Source organism: Podarcis vaucheri (assembly GCF_965113315.1).
Source record: "Podarcis vaucheri genome assembly, chromosome: 17".
In the NCBI taxonomy this organism is placed as follows: Eukaryota; Metazoa; Chordata; class Lepidosauria; order Squamata; family Lacertidae; genus Podarcis; species Podarcis vaucheri.
In genome coordinates this window covers 16,321,016-16,339,882 of record NC_138755.1, presented here as the reverse complement: position 1 = coordinate 16,339,882, position 18,867 = coordinate 16,321,016, and the positions used below count along the sequence as shown (strand labels likewise).

Below are 18,867 nucleotides of genomic sequence, written 5' to 3'. Positions count from 1 at the left end.
CCTGCTTTTCTAGTCATAGCCAGCTTTTGTTTCAAGATGGCTGACAACATAAACTGGGTTTTGAAACTTCTTTCCTGTGTAGTATATTTATCCTCCCAGTTCTGCTAATGTGTCTCCCTAATCCAGGGAGAAACTGTCCTACAAAGAGAAGAGTCTATTTATGACAGATGCGCCGCAGTATTTATTGCACAAATGTCGTAAAATGCACGTGCGATTTCTCTTCAGAAAGTGAAAAGGGGGGTGTTTAAAACGGTTGGGGAGATTCGTGGAAATAGCTTTCAATCTGTGCACCCAGTTAAAAGCAGCACACATTTTCACCCTAAATGAGATCAAAACTTAAAATCCAGTGTTACAGTGATGGCTGATATTTATTGACTGGCAGGTATTTAATTTATTATCAAAAGGTTAAAGGAGCGCCAATACTTTCATTGCCCAAAAATCCCAGAAATGCAAATATCCAGTCAATAGGAAGTGTGAATCAGGCAACCGTTTTATGGGGTTGGTGCCTATGTAATTCTGGTGATACATTAACTGTGGTTAAGAGACTGGGAGCTGATGACACAACTGAGAACTCACTCTATACTTCCCCTTTTGCTCATTGCTCCCTTCCTTCGTGGCACAAATTCTGCCATCCTTCCTCTGACCACCTTAGCCCTGGCTAAGTGTTACTGTCACTGATGTTTGCCATTATCAATGCTAAGCAGGCTTCTATCATAGGCAGGATCTGAAACTGGCTCCAACCTGTAGTTAAGCAGGGACTCCAGTTAACAGTAATGCTGACGTAACACAATATCTGGGGAAGACAAAAGAGGGAAGGTGGTAGTCTCAAAAACTCTTAACCATAGTTAAAAGGTCTCCAGAACTATGCCTCTGCCGGTCTATATGATAGAAAGATCAAATACAAAAAAAGTTTTCTGTATCCTCCTTTTGAACTTCTCACCTGGCCATTAGTGCATAACTTAGGTAGGCAAAGTTTTAGGTTTCGGGCTGGAATCCACGTATTTTGGAAAGGCAGGATCTTTCCTGAATCCAGTGGGACTTCATGTCATTTATAGCACAATGCTATTTCTTTGGAAGCAAGCCCCATTGAGTTCAGAGCTTACTCCCACGTAAGTGTGTTGAGAATTGCAGCCTTTGGAGATGATTCAGATCATACTTCTGCTCATTTCTCACCACCACCAAGTGGGAAGCACATGGAACTCAGTTGCTGAAGAAAGGAAGCTGCTTCCAACTCCAGCTACGGGCTCCAAAAGTTGACTGTGGATTTACAATAGTCCTTGTTCTGTCATTCTGCCATGGCTTCCCAGCATGTGTAGAAATACCGAAATGAACATACGTTTGTTCCTTAAGCATGCCAGTGGACATGTGATGAGCACAGTTGTCCTACGTGGAAGCATTGACGATGGAAGAAAATGGAAGGCAGCCCTTAATCACAACAAAACTTTACAAGCCTAAGCCAGATAGCTGCCTTTTTGGCATATACCTGGGAAAGAGAGGGTAGTATCATATGCTGCAGGTGCACATGGAAGATATTGAATACCCCTTCTCTCAGCGGACCAGTACCGCAGGCACCCATCCAGTTTTGTGGAACATGAAGGGCAGCACGTCCTGCAGACAAGGCCAGGCTGACATGAAAACTCCTGCCCATTCTGTGGAGGCCAATAAGCTTGGAAAAGTTAGAGCCCTCTTGTGTCATTTGCGTTTCCCATCCAAGATGTTTACGTCCGTTTTGTGATCTGCTGGGCCACCTCCCCCCCCCCACTTCCTCCCCACCCCCTCACAGAATGTCTTGCAGCAAAGTACATGAGATCACTTAATACCGAAGTTTGATATAGTGTCTTCTTGTGCCATTGAGCCTGGCCTCTAGAACATAATTGCCCAACAGTATTGATTTAATTGCCTAGGTTTATTTGTGGACTCCTAATTATTGACTGGAGGTAAATTTAATGGAGAAACCTTTATGAACACAGGGAAACTGCTGCTGTTGCTGTTATACATAAATGAACAGCATCACATCCCTTTGGATCATTTTTCAAGCTAATTTTATTCCACTGTGACAATATGATAACATTTAAAATGTCATAGACGTTTTATTTTTATTGCTGACATGCACCGTTTTAGTACTACATTAGAATTTGGGAGGGAGCAGTTTCATGGTGAGCACTGGTTGTTCTTTATTGTCATTTAAAGATTCCCCCAGAGAGGAGTCGTAAACCGGGGCACACCTCGTAGTTGTTGCATCTCCACCTGTGTTTCCTGTATTGCTGATACCTAAAGGGGACGGGGTCTTTTCTGCCTAAGGAAATCATCAATAATGTTGCTGATTAACAAATATAATATCTCTGGGCAGTTGCTGAACAAATATATCTGCATAAAGTGATCTCCCCCCCCCCCCCCGGCCCATATGAGTGAGATTACAGGCAGAGTGGAGAGAAAGCTTCCAGCGAGCTCTTGTTTCACCTAATGGGCTATTAGAGTCTTTCTACGGAGCAATCCTATCCTCGCATTACCTGTATTGGGGGAGCAGGGGCGACATATGCTAGCGGAATGGCTACCATGTTTCGCCCAGGAGAGGAGAGGAAGCGTGGACCTTCGTATGAGGTCGAGGAAATGCAACCAGAACATATGACGGTAGAATAAACACAACAGAGGCACCCACAACGTCCCCGGATACATTGCCATGAGCCTTCAATCAAGACTCTGTCTGCATCAACGCATGCCATCCATGCATTAGGACACGCACATGCCTCCTATCTCCATGTGCACTGAATGCAGGATGACATCGCAACATCCTCAGCCCCAGTGGCTTAGCCAACAACAGCACTCCTACTGCCATTCCCTTGGCTGGCTCCACATTTCACTGGCATATCTGGAGTGTCACGGCAATGGTGCTTCTTACTTTCCACCAGTGTAGCAGGGCTTCCGCAGAATCCTGTAGCCTCCTCCTGGACCTTCAGTAAGGACTGCACCTTTCGTCACCAAAGTATCTATGGATCACTTATAATACCTTTGGTCCTCCTGAAGTTGGTGAACTGCAAACCTCATCATCCTTGCCATTGGTCTGGCTCACCGGTGCTGATGGGAGTTGGCCTTCAGCAACAGTTCTGCATTCCTGGTTTAATGGCTTTCAGCCCTGCTCTTCTGTTGAAAAGTCTCCAAGAGCAGCTTACCCACAGTCAAAAGAAGCCTGCCAAAAAGGCTTATGAACTGAAGGATATGACGCAAAAGGAAAATAGGAAGAGGGAAAAAAGCAAACGAACCAATTCTTAAAGTTACATCATTTTTATAATTTCAAGCTGGAATGGAAACACATATCCATGTAGTTCAGAAAGCCTTGGGGAAGGAAAGAAAAAATGAATGGGTCCCTCCAATGCATAACATTTCTTAAAGCTCATGGAATAGAGAGTAATCAATGACCTCCCATGGCACAGATGCACACAGAGTTTATGGAGAAAGACTTGGTTAGGAGATCTATTACGTGGCATACCTACATATATTAAATGTCCAACGTACATTTCTCCAGCTATCCATAATCAAAGTAACCCTTTATATAGTCTCACTTCTGTACTTTAAAAAGTGAAAATATGAGTTTCTAAATACATGTTCTCCAAGAGACGCTTTGGGGCGGCAGGGTGTGTGTGTGTGTAATATAGCACTGTGTGCTGAGGATGAGAACCTAATGAAAGAACCCGGCTTCTATTTAAACCATTGATATTTGCAAGGCTGACTTGTAAATAAATATTTGGGTTTGGCAATATAATGCCTGGCTGAGATGCAGGAGCCAGGACACAGCAGCCAAATCACAGATGGTCCACTGCTTAAGCCCTTTCCCCTTGCTTCAGTGCTGCAGAACTTACCTTGCAGCAGAAGCTAAAGGTCACCTGTTAAAGGGCTGACCAATATTCTTGCTTTGCCTTAAATGCCGTCACTCTAATTAAGAGGTTCTTTGTGTGCGTTAAGAGGACCAAATGTCAACCCTTGCTTCTGCCAAGTCAGGGGCAGGGTGGAGGCATAGTGATGCAGGGCAGATCTGTGGCAAGAATTGGGGGGGGGGGTGTTTCTACAATCAAGTGGTATATACATTTTACGAAAATACATACATACATATCAGTAATACCCATAGCCACCCTGTTGCTTAGCACAAACATGGTGGCACTCCCTGTGTGACTCTTTCCTTTCTGTTCGCTGTTCCCCCCTGCCCTGCAGGCAGAAGGATAACAAATGGGAAATCCATAGCACAGTGCAGTGTCTTATCAGACACCAAACATTGCTGGATCTTTAAGGACCACTTCATATGAATCTTCCGTTTTTCTTTCTTTGCTTACTGTAATCTATGACTGTTGGAATTGGGTCATATGAGTCTTTTTATCATGTACCAAACCTGCCATTTTTCTTACTACCACCAATGCTTAATTTAAGCAAAACAGATCAAAGATTGGGAGGGGCCAGTTAAATTAAAAATTGCTCCCTAGTTGTACCTTAGTTGTAGCTGCCCTTTGAGCTGTTTCATGGGACTTCCCTGTCCCTGGAGACATTTGCTAGCAGAGTTACTTCTCTGATGTCTGCCTCCTCTCTCACGAGGCCTTGCTCTCTTGAAAGCCTCAGAGAGCAGAGCTTCTAGTAGCCTTACATTAAAGGCAGCTGAAATCTATACAATAGGCAGCTCGTGAAGAATCTGCATCACCCAGCACACAACGCAACCGCTGTTCCCTTCATAGCAATCACAAACTTTGGTAAAACTGTTTTCTGTTGCTCGGGGTTGTCTTTTCAGTAAGGTAATATGAGCTCTGCAGTGATGTGGCTTATGAAAAGCAACTGAACGTTGCAGCACACAAAATTAGCTGAATAAACAGGTTGCAGTGTGAGGCACAAGGTATCCCAGTGGAGATAATCATACCATCTTGACGGACCCTGTCAGGCCATGCAACTGTATAGGAAAGGGATATTTCCTTTCAGGTTAAGAACTTAATTTGTTCTGGAGGTCCATTCTTAACCTGAAACTGTTCTTAACCTGAGGTACCACTTTAGCTAATGGGGCCTCCCGCTGCCGCCGCACGATTTTTGTTCTCACCCTGAAGCAAAGTTCTTAACCCGAGGTACTATTTCTGGGTTAGCGGAGTCTATAACCAGAAGCGTCTATAACCTGAAGCGTCTTTAACCTGAGGTACCACTGTACTGACTTAAAATTTTAATTCAAATGGGAAACTCTGAAAACTATTCTTTGCCAAAGCTAGCGGACTCTAAATCAACCTGTCCTGCATCAAATTAATCTGTCAAACATCTTAAAGTGGGCAAACTGCAGGGAAAGTGGGGGCAGCAAAGGACCAGAGTGAGAGGCCTCATCTTTACATTCTGTCCCCTCAACCAAAGAAGTGTGTGTTTGCTTATGGTAGGTGGAGAGGGTGAATATATATACAGTCGCACCTTGGATCCTGAACGCCTTATGAGTCAAATGTTTTGGCTCCTGGACGCCACAAACCCGGAAGTGGGTGTTCTGGTTTGTGAACGTTCTTTGGAACCCAAACGTTGGACGGTGCTTCCACGGCTTCCGATTGGCTGCAGGAACATTGACCGCATCTTATCAAATTTGTCACTCCCTGCCACAGGAATTTTCATTTTTATTCCTTCATTGTAAATGCCCTGGGTAGAGACCAGGCCTAAGTCATAAAATATATGAACTCTGGGCCCACCAACATTCAGCCTGGTCCTTCCATTCAAACAGCTGTTTAAGAGCAATATCTCTTTGATTTATGCAACCTGAATTGGTGGCTCTTGCCTTCCGTGCCCCATATCTTAGATGGCAAGCTTGCAGGCAGGATAATCTGTAACTCTTGTCAATTAAAAAATCATATATGCAGGTAGAGTGATGCTTGGAGGCTGATAGGCCACTGACTGATTGGGGTTCCACCAGAAGCCCCTAATATTCGTCAACACCAGCTGTCAGTCAGCTTGCACCTGAGCTGGTTGGTCATTGGATACATGCCCAATGCCTACACGAAACATATTTGACCCTAATCAATGAAGTTATGGCCTGGCTTTTATTCATGGCCTGCTTCCCCTACACTATGCATACGAAGCAGGCATGCCAACTCTAGGGGGCCAAAGGCACCTTGGCTCCCTCAATATTTGTTTGAAGGGGCCAGGCCCTCACAATCTCCAGGTGTATGTTGTGCGTTTACGATGTGACATGCGCAATGCAGGTTCATTGGCTGGCTCCTCCAGCCTCCTGAGCCGTTCCCAAGGGCATGCGGGTCATACACGTGATGTCACACATACTGGAAACCCCACCCCCCCAATCTTGGGGGCAACCTAGTTCCTCTGATACTGAGCTAAAAGGGCCTATAGTATGACTCAGTATAATGTAGCTTCCTATGAGAGAGAGTAAACATTTGGGGCTCATTGATAGGATTCTGTAGGGTGAGCTTTTTTTGTTCAGGAATTATGAACACACAGAGGAAATCTGTATATTTACTAACCCATTAATAAAAATCTGGCAGGCCTCCACTGAAGATGAAGACTGCAAAGATGCAGTGCAGGATGTATGTCTATAAAGAGAGCCAGATAAGAACATGGACACATTCCCAGAAGCTGATAAATGTGCAAGACATCTGCAACATTTCAAGCTCTCTTATCCTTGATTGAACTGAATGATTAAGATAGAAACACCTCCTTAAAAATCATTTTACAGTGACAAAGGAGCCTTAGAATGTAGTGAACAGCAGGTAAAATATAGAATGATATGAGCCCAAGACAGTGGTAAAGTAATCCATTCATCTAAAGGGGAGTGTTATTAGGAAAAAATAAAGATGCCTCAAAAGCAAATGTGGTCTGGGTGGTGACAGACGGGTCTGAGAAACTTTGAAGAATAGAAAGGATGGCGGTTACCCTATACATAACTACATGAAGAGGGGGAAAGCATAATGTAGGAAAATGATATTTACAAAGTCACATGTGAACTGCAGTGCATGATTCCCACTGGATCAGTGTTCATGTGGCACAAGAAACCTTAACGCCAGTATATAAACTGCACACATGTTGATGTGTTTTTCTCTGTATTAATTTATTTTTCTCATCTGTGATGGTTTGAGTTAGTCATTTGCTTATGTACCCACATACAACTTTTTCTTCTTCTTAATTCTTAATTCATCTATGAAGAAAACTTTAAAAAAACAAACAAACTCGCAAATCTTTATTTCTGATATTGCTCCTTTTGGATGTGTGGCCTGCAGTGAAGGAAAGGTCTTAAACCCCCCCATTGTGGGAATACCTCTGCATCTATAGGGATTTCTAAGCAAACCCCTTTGCCAACCCTAGCCTATTTTGTTGAGGTTAGCAATCTTCGGGTACCATGGGTTGGTTCCACAGGTGCAAGCAGAAGCCCTCATCTGCAACTGAAAAGACTTCCTCTGACTTAGCACAAAACCTTTGTGAAAAGGAAGTGAAATTCAGTGGAGTGCTTCTGTTAGCACAAGGCATTGTGAAATATTTTCTGGTATAAAGTGTTGCACAAGGACTTGCAAAACATCTCAAGAAGTTGCTTGTGCTAAGTCTGTGTTGAATGAAGTCTTCTGCTAGTGCTTCTGTTCGTTGAACAGTACTAACTGCTGAGTGTTATCTGTCGACCAAATCCAACGGTCTCAACAGAATGACTTAATATGCTTGATATGTCCATCTGTCATTACATGCTGCATCTGCCTTGACCTAGGCTCATGCTTGAGCTTTTCAAATCCAGCCCCTGGTTTCCCTTTTGCCATATTTGCTAGTTACCGTTTCTAGCTCTTACCAGAAATCTGGCCCACTTTGTTGAGGTTCATAGCCTTTGGGACCAGAAAAGGTTGGATCCTCAGAAGTCCTTCTGCAATTGAAAGGCTTTTTCCAGACTTAGCACAAGATTTCACACCTGTTGCGTGGCTTGCTGGGGAAATCACTTTCTTCCTTCTCAACATCATAGTGAGCTCACAGAATTGGTGTAGATTTAGATGCTCACAAGCAACCCATTCACATGGTGAAAAACATTTCCTTTCTGCTGTGGACTGTTGCTCTAAGGCAGCCATGTCCAAAGACCTTTGGGGGGGCCTAATTCGGCCCGCCGGTCTTTTTAATCTGGCTCCTGTGGCAGTTTATCTCCTGAGGCAAAATCCTAAAAATACCTCAACAACTTCAACCTTAAACAAAGCTCAACAACTTCTTTGGAGTAAAATCCTAAAAAAAGCTCAACAATGTCAATCCTAAAAAAGGTTAACAACTATGGTTGGCCCTTTGGTTTGGCCCTCATGGCCCTTCATCAGATCTGGCCCTCTTTGAAAAAAGTTTGGACACCACTGCTCTAAGGACACAAAGACTACTGACTTGCCATGTGACAAAGGCTTTCTTGAGAATTACAGCCATCCTGTGAATAATGTCATTTTTCTAACTTTGACCGTAAAGTATAAATAAAGTCAGTGCAAGCTTGTCCTGTGCCCACCCCTAAGTTTCCTTTATGCTTACGTTTCCCAATAGAATCCTGATCTGTGAAGGGATTCCCCCCCCCCCTGCATTTAGTCCCCAAAGTTTCACTGGATGCCTCTGAAAGCATTTGCCTCCGGCCCAAGGAGCTGTATTGATACCTCCCTCTCTCCCTCTCCTGAGAGCAGTCAGCATGCAGTGCTGCGTCTACTTATAAGTGCCCCAGAGATGACTGTAACCTCATATTGATCAGCTGATTGAAGATAAATGACAGAGCTGCTGGTATTGCAGATTACATCATTAACATGGTCAGTAAACCATGAATTGTTCAATAAGGCGTTTATCTTTTTTCATTTTATTCTGCTCTTTTATCATTTTTATGATAAGGAACAGTTACACACACTAATCAGGAGGATCCGTTTTAGGAGAGAACGGACGTGGGCAAGTGTGCCAGTGTCAGAACTAAGTGAAATCTAATGGCTTCAGAACACTTAGTAAATGTTTTTTAGCTGAAGAAAAATATAGGCTTCGCTGATCATTTTTCTTACTCTGCTTCTCTTTCAGTTTCCTTTTGCTTCGTATTTAATGGATGCAGTGCTGGAAAAACTAAATGAGCAGAAAAAACTGGCGGAAGAATACAGTTCTCTTGTGAAACAAATGACCTAGGTGTTGCTGAACAGAATCTTGAAAGAGAGAAAGGGGACTCTTCCCCCTACTGTTTTTGGTTTTGCACTTTGACTCCACTCCTGATTTTTGCTCATACTAACGACCAGTTCACAATCTGTCGCGGCAGGTGCATTTGCTGCATACACCAAAAAGTACAGCAAATATGAAAAGGAAAGATACCCACCAATGTAGACATAGCAAACGTACCTGTTCTCATTAAGTGTGAAGCAGCCATTGGCAACCTTGCCATCAGTGAGTCTTCTAAGTAAACAGACGTAAGATTTGGCTGTAGATCTCCCTTCTTGTTTGCTAGCCACCTTCTACACAAACACATTTCTAAGCATTTGCTGCAGAGCCATTTGACACTGGTTATGCTCCCAAGTCCAATGGAAATAGTGTAAGCATTTTGCAGAGAGATTGCCTTCAGGCAATTAAAAATTAAATTTATTTTGCCAGTAGGAAGTCTGGATAAAGCAAGATGCAGTTGCAGAGGTCGTCTTAAGAGCAGTTCCCAGCAAACATGCCTGGAGTTGTAGTCCAAAAATGGTAGAGGCTGCATCACACAACCGGCATTGCTAAGCACAATCCATTAGGAACTTGAGCAACTTCTTTTCTTGCACAGCTCCTGATCATTTGAATGGTGTGTGCACAGGAAACCCCCTAGGCAACTGTGCCATACATTCAGAAAAGCAGGAGTACAAATTTTAATATAATTCATTAAAACTGAAATTAGTGTCCTTTGAAAACCCTTGATTCTGACTAACCTAATAAACAGCTTCAAAATTCTCTTTTTATGTGAAACAACAACAAAAGGAACACAAGGCATGGTTAATGAAGCATTTTTAGGGAGCATTCAGCAAACATGTGCTTCCTATTGTTTGTTCGTTTTGCTTTTTTACTGTGAAAGAGTGCATTACGTGTGCAATGTATTTAATTGTATTTAAGAAACATTTTGTTTGAATAAATGCTTTTGAGTTGAACTTTTTATCTAGGAAATCCCTGTAAAATTATGTTTCTCTTTGTTTCTCTGTCCCTCTGTCTCTCTCACACACATAGCTGTAGTAACATTTTGTAATAATAGAACTATCAGTAATATGCTTGAAAATAGAGGTGAGCACATATTGACCCTACACCTTTAAGACAGGGATAGCAAATGTGGGACCCTCCATATGGTTTGAGCTACAACTTGTAGCTTGCTGACCACTGGCCATTCTGGTTGGGGCATCTCACCACATGGGCGACCCCTGATTTAAGGGATTACAACTGTGGACAGGTGCTTAAAAGGGTCTCTTAGTTATGTGGGAGCTGTTTCCCATGGAATCAGGAGAGCACATGGCATGAAATAAATGCCATGTTTGAGACCCATGCGATCAATAGCATACCCGTGTCTGGGTCCAGAAAAAACGCCTCCCACACAACTACAATAATATTTAAAGACCCGTTCGATTATTTCCTAAAGAAGATGATCCCTTTAGAACAAAGGTACATTCTTAGAGCACAGACAAAATATTCAGCTACTGGTAAATTGCTTCTGTGTGAACAAGATTCTGAAGACTGCTTGACAACTTGTTCTAGTCTTCCATATAAAGTATTTTCTTTTAAAATGCCTTTGAAAATATGCTCAAGGAAATGAAACGGTGATGTGCCTTATTGGTTCGTTGGTCAACAGAAGTTCCAGGTTTAACACTTGGTATTTTCTTCAAAGACTTTGGCATGGAATGATGGGGCCACCCATTCAATTATTTAATTAGAACAACATCAGAACACTTATAAACAGCTGCATACGCGATTGCTATTTCTACAGATGAATTTTATTGTCTGATTCAAGAGAGACTGAATTTTGTAAATGCTGTTCAGCACCACATAATTTTTTTGGATCTTATTTGTTGTGGCGTAGAAAATGGAGCAGGCATATGCTTTGAGTGCTTAAGCTTATCTGAAGTTAACCCTGTAAGCCACGAAGCCTGAACTGATGTGAAATACCTGCACACCCTTCAGACGGATTAACGTGTTATCACACCTGCTATTTAATTAAGTTAATTCAGTAAAAAGAGTATAAGAATAGCATGTTGGGAAAATCTCTGATCGCACCCAATCACATCTTGCCCATAAAGCTAGAACTAGTACAAATATCTATCTACACTTGCTTGTAAAAATAAATAAATCAACATTTCCTCACCCCAACCCACCACTTTTCACGTTTCCGGTTGTCTCCAATATTTTTGTTGAGCGGCTGAAATAATTTTGGAGCAAGCTGCATTTTACAGGTACTTTGTGCATCGCCTCTCATTATTTCCGCACCTGAATGATGGCCTCACCTAGAATGCAGACCAATCCTCTGATTTACTTTCCTCCCCTTCCTCCTCATCGCTTATAAATTTTTCCCAATTGATCCTGTTTTCGGATTGATTCTAGGCTCATCCACAAAGTGCGGGAAAATATTGTCTTTGGATTATTATAAATTCTGGCCCAAAATAGTTTGCTTCCCTCCTGACATACTTTGAAAAAGTATGGAGAGAAAAAGGAGACCCATCGAGAGATGCAAGATGAACAGCTGTAAACCCCCCCCCCCAAATAAAGGAGGGCTGTAAATCTGCTGTAAAATCTTGTTACGCTGAAGCGGGAAATTGCATATCTGAATACTGCACATAGATTCCAGCTGGTACACTGGAAACAAATAATTGGCCTAGGCTTTTCCATGAGATGGTAAGCAGTCTGAAACGGGCACACCACATAATTTCGCTGAACATGTAGACCAGTCGTTAGAAGGATTACAATCATAGATCTAAAACTCTAAAATGGTGCCACCCCAACTTTTTCTTACCCCGTGAACTACTCGAAAATTGCTAAGGGTCTTGGTGAGCCATTTAATGGTTTTTCTGCCAGTTGTAGAAACTGCAATGCACTGTAAAGGTATAGGGACCCCTGACCATTAGGTCCAGTTGTGGCCAACTCTGGGGTTGTGGCGTTCATCTCGCTTTATTGGCCGAGGGAGCCGGCGTACAGCTTCCAGGTCATGTGGCCAGCTGACTAAGCCGCTTCTGGTGAACCAGAGCAGCGCACGGAAATGCCGTTTACCTTCCCGCCAGAACAGTACCTATTTATCTACTTGCACTTTGATGTGCTTCCGAACTGCTAGGTTGGCAGGAGTGGGGACCGAGGAACAGAAGCTCAGCCCATCGCGGGGATTCGAACCGCCAACCTTCTGATCGGCAAGTCCTAGGCTCTGTGGTTTAACCCACAGCGCCACACACGTCCCACGCAATGCACTGTACTTGGCGTTATTTCATTTTCAGCTATTTAATGAATATACCATAAGCCATCTGAATGAAGCTCACAGACAACCAGTGGTCCACAAACCACAGTTTAGGAATCCCTGCTCTAAAAGGCTCCTGGGAGCTTATTTTATGGTCTGTCGCATCAGAGTATGTCTGAATACATACATGAAAACTAGGACTGGGTGATATATTGAAATATCGTCCAAAATGGGTTTGAAGTCCTTATTGTGATACCACTTTCATAATTACTGACCTGGCAATATATCACAAATCTTCGTAGCTCCATCCTTATTCAGACATTGTGATGTATCGGTATATCGCGATGTTGAAAACCAGATATCGTCTAGCCCAATAATAGTTTTAAATGAATTGGAATCCCAGGGATCATATAATTTGGACAAGAAAATCGGCTTCCAGGTGGAAAAGTCAAAATTAGAAACAGAACTGTTAGAATCCAAAACTAAGAATCTGTCAAGAATGTATAACTTGCTGTTGAAATGGAATACTCAGGATGAAACGGTGAAATCTGCTATGATTAAATGGGCACAAGATGTTGGACATAATATTATGTTTGCTGACTGGGAACAGTTATGGACCACAGGTATGAAGTTTACGGCATGTAATGCCTTAAGAGAGAATATTATGAAAATGATATACAGGTGGTACATGACCCCAGTCAAGCTTGCAAAAATCTATCATTTGCCCGATAATAAATGTTGGAAATGTAAAGAAACGGAAGGTACATTCTTTCACCTTTGGTGGACGTGCCCAAAGATTAAGGCTTTCTGGGAAATGATATATAATGAACTGAAAAAGGTATTTAAATATACCTTCCTGAAGAAACCAGAGGCCTTTCTCCTGGGCATTGTCGGCCAATTGGTGCCAAAGAAGGACAGAACTTTTTTTATGTATGCTACAACAGCAGCAAGAATACTCATTGCAAAGTACTGGAAGACACAAGATTTACCCACTCTGGAAGAATGGCAGATGAAGGTGATCGACTACATGGAATTGGCAGAAATGACTGGCAGAATCCGAGACCAGGGAGAAGAGTTGGTGGAAGAAGACTGGAAGAAATTTAAAGACTATTTACATAAATATTGTAAAATTAATGAATGCTAGAAGGATGTTGGATAGAAACTAAGGGGTTTCCAGCTGTAATGCTTTAGGAGATACGAAAAAATGGTTTACAAATCGGTAAAAGCTTAATGGTAAGGATTTGGTGAACTAACAAATTGAAGTGGAATACAAAGAAGGGAGGTATGAGGAGGTCTGGAGAAATAAGGGTAAGGAAGATATGTTATGGAAAATTATTTGTTTTTTAAATGTTTTTATGTTGTATTTTGTATTTTATTTTTCATTTTCATTGTTATATTTTAAAAAATTTAATAAATAGCTTTTGAAGGAAAAAAAAAAAGGAATCCCAGGGATCATAGGAAAGATCATTAAATTACAGTAGCAGCACAAGAATTAGAGCAAATGCCTTTGACTACACACGGCAAATTGTCAGGTGGAGGGGCTGAACAGCTGAAACCCTGGATGAGGAATCTGTGACCCCTCAGATATTGTTGAATTATCAGCCTCAGCTGGCATGTCCAAGGGGGAGGATCCAACAATTTGGAGGAGGGCAAGTTTACCATCCTTGGCTTAAATTCCCCACCTTTGTTGGATTTAAGCACGACCAGTTCATTCGTTTCATTTTTTACAGGAAAATGCAACTTCAAGGCAGGGTTGCCAGCTTTTAACTTCCTGTCCTCAAACAGAATATCCTTTGCCCAGAGCATCTCTGACAGCTTCTGAACTTCTCTTAAAAATCCAATAGTGAAGATTCTACAACTTTCTTTAGCCTCAGCCTTTTACTGATTAATGAATTAGTTTTGTCAGTGGGTATGGACTAAAGAGGCATAATTAATACTATACAGTATAAACTGTTCTTACACAAATCCTGGCTTATTGATAATGCCAATTATCCAAGTGCTGTGTGTATCCTTAGATATTTTCTCTCTCTCTCTCTCTGGAGTCTTATGTTTTGCATTAGCTTTGTGCAAATTTCATTTTAGTGAAATGGAAAAAAAAAGGTTCCAGCCAAAGGAAGAAGTAATGAGAATCCATTTATAAACCAATCTAATTTGTTTATAAACAAAACAAATTAATACCCTTTGTGAATGTTATGTTCCTGCATCACCAATTCATTTAGCAGCACTGAATGATTCTAAATTGTCAGGTTGCGCTAAATTGTATCTGGCTATTAATTCTGAGACTTTTGAAAATGAGATGAGTAATAAAGCTTAGTTTGTAGTAAATAGTATCAATGTCATTTTCTTTTTTTAAATTAATAATAATTCTTTGAGCAGTTATTCCTTATTACTCATTGGCAAGTAGCCATTGCTCTAACAAGAAAGCATTGAAGCCAATTTTAGTCATTCTCAGAGTAGACCCATTTAAATTAATGGATGTGACTAACTTGGATCCATTCATTTCAGCTGAGTCTACTCTGAGGAAAACCGAGTTGCGTACAACATGTTGTTCCTTGTAATAGTGTGTTTATTGTAAGAACGGCCACCTCTGGTTCAATCAGTCAACCAAGCTTCCACAAATGTACCTTTGAAGGCAACTGCCCCTTGACCCTCTGGCAGTGACTCCTCTCCTGGTCAAGACGTCCAGCAGCACAGAGATCTCTACCTCCAAGTTCATCAAGAATTGAAAGGTCTCCCATGTCAAGCCAAGTTTTAGGGCAAGTAGAAGCTTTTTCCTGGTTGATATCTCAGCACAATAAAGGAGACTTCCTCTGCCCATCCCTGAGTCCTGTCACAGACCCTCACAAGTGGCTCTATTTTCCAGGAACAGTACTGGTCCTGGATTTACAGAAGCCATCTAGGTTTCTGATTTGATCCCAGAATGTCCTGCTTTTCCTTAGGACATCCCTATTTTCATCAGAGAAATGTTGGAGGGTATAGAGTTTTGCAAACCCCGAGCAAAGGAGATAAGTAACTCTGCAACCTTTAGAAGAAATCTGAAGGCAGCCCTGTATAAGGAAGTTTTTTAAAAAAAAAAAGTTTCATGTTTTATTATGTTTTTATAGACGTTGGAAGCCACCCAGAGTAGCTGGGGCAACCTGGTCAGGTGGGCAGGATATAAACAATAAAATTATCGTCATCATTATTATGGAATAGGACGTCCCTATTTTCATTGGAGAAATGTTGGAGGGTATGCTGTCCCACATGCAACAAGGAAGGGGGAGGAGGACTGGAGGTCTCTCATATTGCGTGGAGCCATCAATGAAGAAGCTGAAATGTTTGAGAGTAACAGCTACTGCCTGTTAAAAAACACAGCCAAGTCCCTTTGTTCTTGTTCAAGACCATTTGAATTCTTCACAGACAAGTTTTCCACTATAAACATCAAGTGTGAGGAACCTTTGGGCTCCCAGCTGTTGCCGAACTACACTTCCATCATTCTACGTGGACAGTGAGGTCCAGCGCCGAGGGCCTTCTGGCAGTTCCCTCACTGTGAGAAGCAAAGCTACAATCAGGCAGAGGGCCTTCTCGGTGGTGGCACCCGTCTCCTGCCAGATGTCAATGAGCTTCACAATCTTCCAATATACCTGAAGGAGAGTCTCCACCCCCATTGTTCAGCCCGGACACTGAGGTCCAGCGCCGGGGGCCTTCTGGAGGTTCCCTTACTGTGAGAAACAAAGCTACAGGGAACCAGGCAGAGGGCCTTCTCGGTAGTGGTGCCTGCCCTGTGGAACGCCTTCCCGCCAGATGTCAGGGAGATAAACAACTAAATGACTTTTAGAAGACATCTGAAGGCAGCCCTGTTTAGGGAAGTTTTTAATGTGTGACATTTTAATGTATTTTTAATCTTTGTTGGAAGCTGCCCAGAGTGGCTGGGGAAACCCAGCCAGATGGGCAGGGTACAAATAATAAATTATTATTATTTTCATCATCCCTGAACCGAGGCAAATAGGAGTTGCAGTTAGTCAACAGCAGGAGGACCAAAGGTTCCTCACACCTCATTCAGAGTCATATGTATTTTCCGCTGTTAAGGAGATTACCAAGAAGGTGTGGAGCAGGAAGCGATGATTAAATTCTTAGGAGGTCTACTTCTGAGTAGACACATACAAAATAGCACTGTGAAGAAGTGATTGGTGCAGTCAACAACCACTGCAGCCCCTTCTTCTGAACGGGGCTCTTCAGCACGGGGAAATGTATGAATAACATTGTTTGCATATGTTGCATATGTCGTTCTTCCTGAATTTAAAGATAAGTATTCTGACCTGCTTATGGCCTAGCTGGATCAGGTTGCTGCTAGCTGCTTCTTTGTGACAATTAAATGACCAAATAAAATTTCTAGAGCCTAGCAGATTCTTAAGGGTTTAATTTTTTTTGCGTGTCATTATTTCATTATTTTGCATACCACCCTATACCCACAGGTCTCGGGGCGGTTACAACATAAAATCACAATATAAAAACAAAACAAAAATACATAATAAAAAAGGAAACAACCCAAGAAATACAGCACATTTTAAAATGGTATTGGATAGTACAGGGTTTTAAATGCACATTTTATGTACACCTCCACAAACATGACCAAGGAAACTGGAGAATAAGTCAAAGAAAATGTCCTCTTACTTTATATAGACAATGGGGGGCTTCCTGGCTGAATCTATTCTTCCATTAAGTGTTCCTGATGCTCCACCTAGTGGAAGGAAAGTTCCCACCTGCCTTAAATAAACTTTACACAAAACGACTTTTAGTACTTCCTGTGAGCTTTTTCAGTAAAACAGTTTTAATGTGGAAAAAATGTTTTCTGAGTCATCGTTGTCGTCCTCCCCCTCACCGCAATGCTTGGTTGCATCACGCAAACACATCATGTTTTTTCTTTCTTTTAAAAACAACCAATGTGCAATAGGCAGGGGGAATGGAAGCAAAAATAAATGGAAAATTACAATATTTCCCCTCCTCAATATGTACAAAATGAAGAATTGCCCAGTAACAGTGAATAATTCTGGCTTGAACAGTACACAGCGGTTTAGACTGCAATCTGCCCATATTGATCACTTATTTGTTCAGTGTGATCCTGTCTCCATTTAGTGAATTGACTGGCATTCCCTGCTTCACTTTGAGGGAGCTACTTATGCCTTACAACTAGGTTATCTGCCATGACATAGCTGTTTACCTTTCCAGTTTACCTTTTCAGACCTAATCCTTACTTTTTTTTTAAGAGTTCTTTTCTATAGCTATGTTTGCCAGCACGACAAGTTATTGCTTCTCTTAGGTCACCCATGTTGCTTTTGTAATTTTGTTAAAGAATAAAAGGATACTTTCTTGGATGCCTAGAGCCAGGTTTGGGGGAAGTACTCTTTGCTGAGAAAGCCACAGCAGAGATTTAAAGTCACAAAACATGCAGCAAAGTTATGCATGGAAATATAGGCTGTTAGACCTTTAAATATCCCATTCTAAGTCACTTCCAAAGCTTCCTTAGCATAGAAAAAGACCACATGTTTGGTACCACTCTGGCGGGAAGGTAAACGGCGTTTCCGTGCGCTGCTCTGGTTCGCCAGAAGTGGCTTAGTTATGCTGGCCACATGACCCGGAAGCTGTACGCCGGCTCCCTCGGCCAATAAAGCGAGATGAGTGCCGCAACCCCAGAGTTGGCCACGACTGTACCTAATGGTCAGGGGTCCCTTTACACCTGATCATACTTGTGTTAATAGCAAAAATAAACTGGAGAAATCAAGGACAGGGGTGGAAAGATTAAAGCTGTAATCCTTTGCCAAATTACCTGGGAGTAACTCTCATTGAACACAGTGGGACTTCTGAGTGGGCTTGTATCAGATGGCATTGGAAATGTCCTTCAGTTGCACTAAGCTTGTTTTGTGGCATCTGAATATAGACTGCATTTTTAATCAAGGCATATATTGGCTTATATCTTGATCAGGTTCCTAAATTAAATGGGCTTAGATTTTCAAAAGTATTCATGCCAGGCAGACCAGCTGCTTAAGAAAACACTGACAGTGTTTTCTTCCCAGACAAAGGGCCCCCCCCTTGATTTATAGCAGAAAACAATTCTTAAAGTCGTAAAAGCTGGAATTACAGACTGAGTGAGGACACTGACCCTACATGTTATAAAAAGGGCAGAGACCAAACATAATTAGGAATGGGTAAAGTAAAATAAAACCATTAAACTTGAGCCACAGGACAAAAGGCCAAGGGCACATGGGAAAAGGGGAAGAGGCTTTTTCTCCTATTTTATTTTGAGGCTGTAAACTGTTTCTTCCTTTTTACTTTGAGGAAGTTTATCCTTTTAAAAGGCTACCTATGTTATGTATTAAATATATTGTCTTAAATGTAATTATGCAAAGGATTTAAGAAATGCTAGATTTCATATAGTTGTATTTAGCCCCCCTTGTCAGACAAGAGACGCCAATCATGACAAATGGCTGTCAGACCTTTGTTTAAAGACCTCCAAAAGGAGA

At 41.9% G+C, this 18,867-nt stretch overlaps 1 protein-coding gene across 3 annotated transcripts in view; it reads left to right on the top strand.

Moving 5' to 3' along the window:
* CNTLN (centlein) overlaps nucleotides 1–10,096 on the top strand; it is a 172,862-nt gene extending 162,766 nt beyond the window's left edge. For 2 of the 3 annotated variants that reach the window (XM_082204580.1, XM_082204581.1), the window contains one exon: nucleotides 9,010–10,096. In XM_082204580.1, coding sequence (XP_082060706.1) covers nucleotides 9,010–9,111 — 102 coding nt within the window. In that variant the 3' untranslated portion in view covers nucleotides 9,112–10,096. Of the gene's footprint in view, nucleotides 1–6,497; nucleotides 6,723–9,009 lie in introns of all 3 variants that reach the window. The other variant, XR_014214775.1, reaches the window with a different exon arrangement.
* Nucleotides 10,097–18,867: the final 8,771 nt, after the last annotated feature.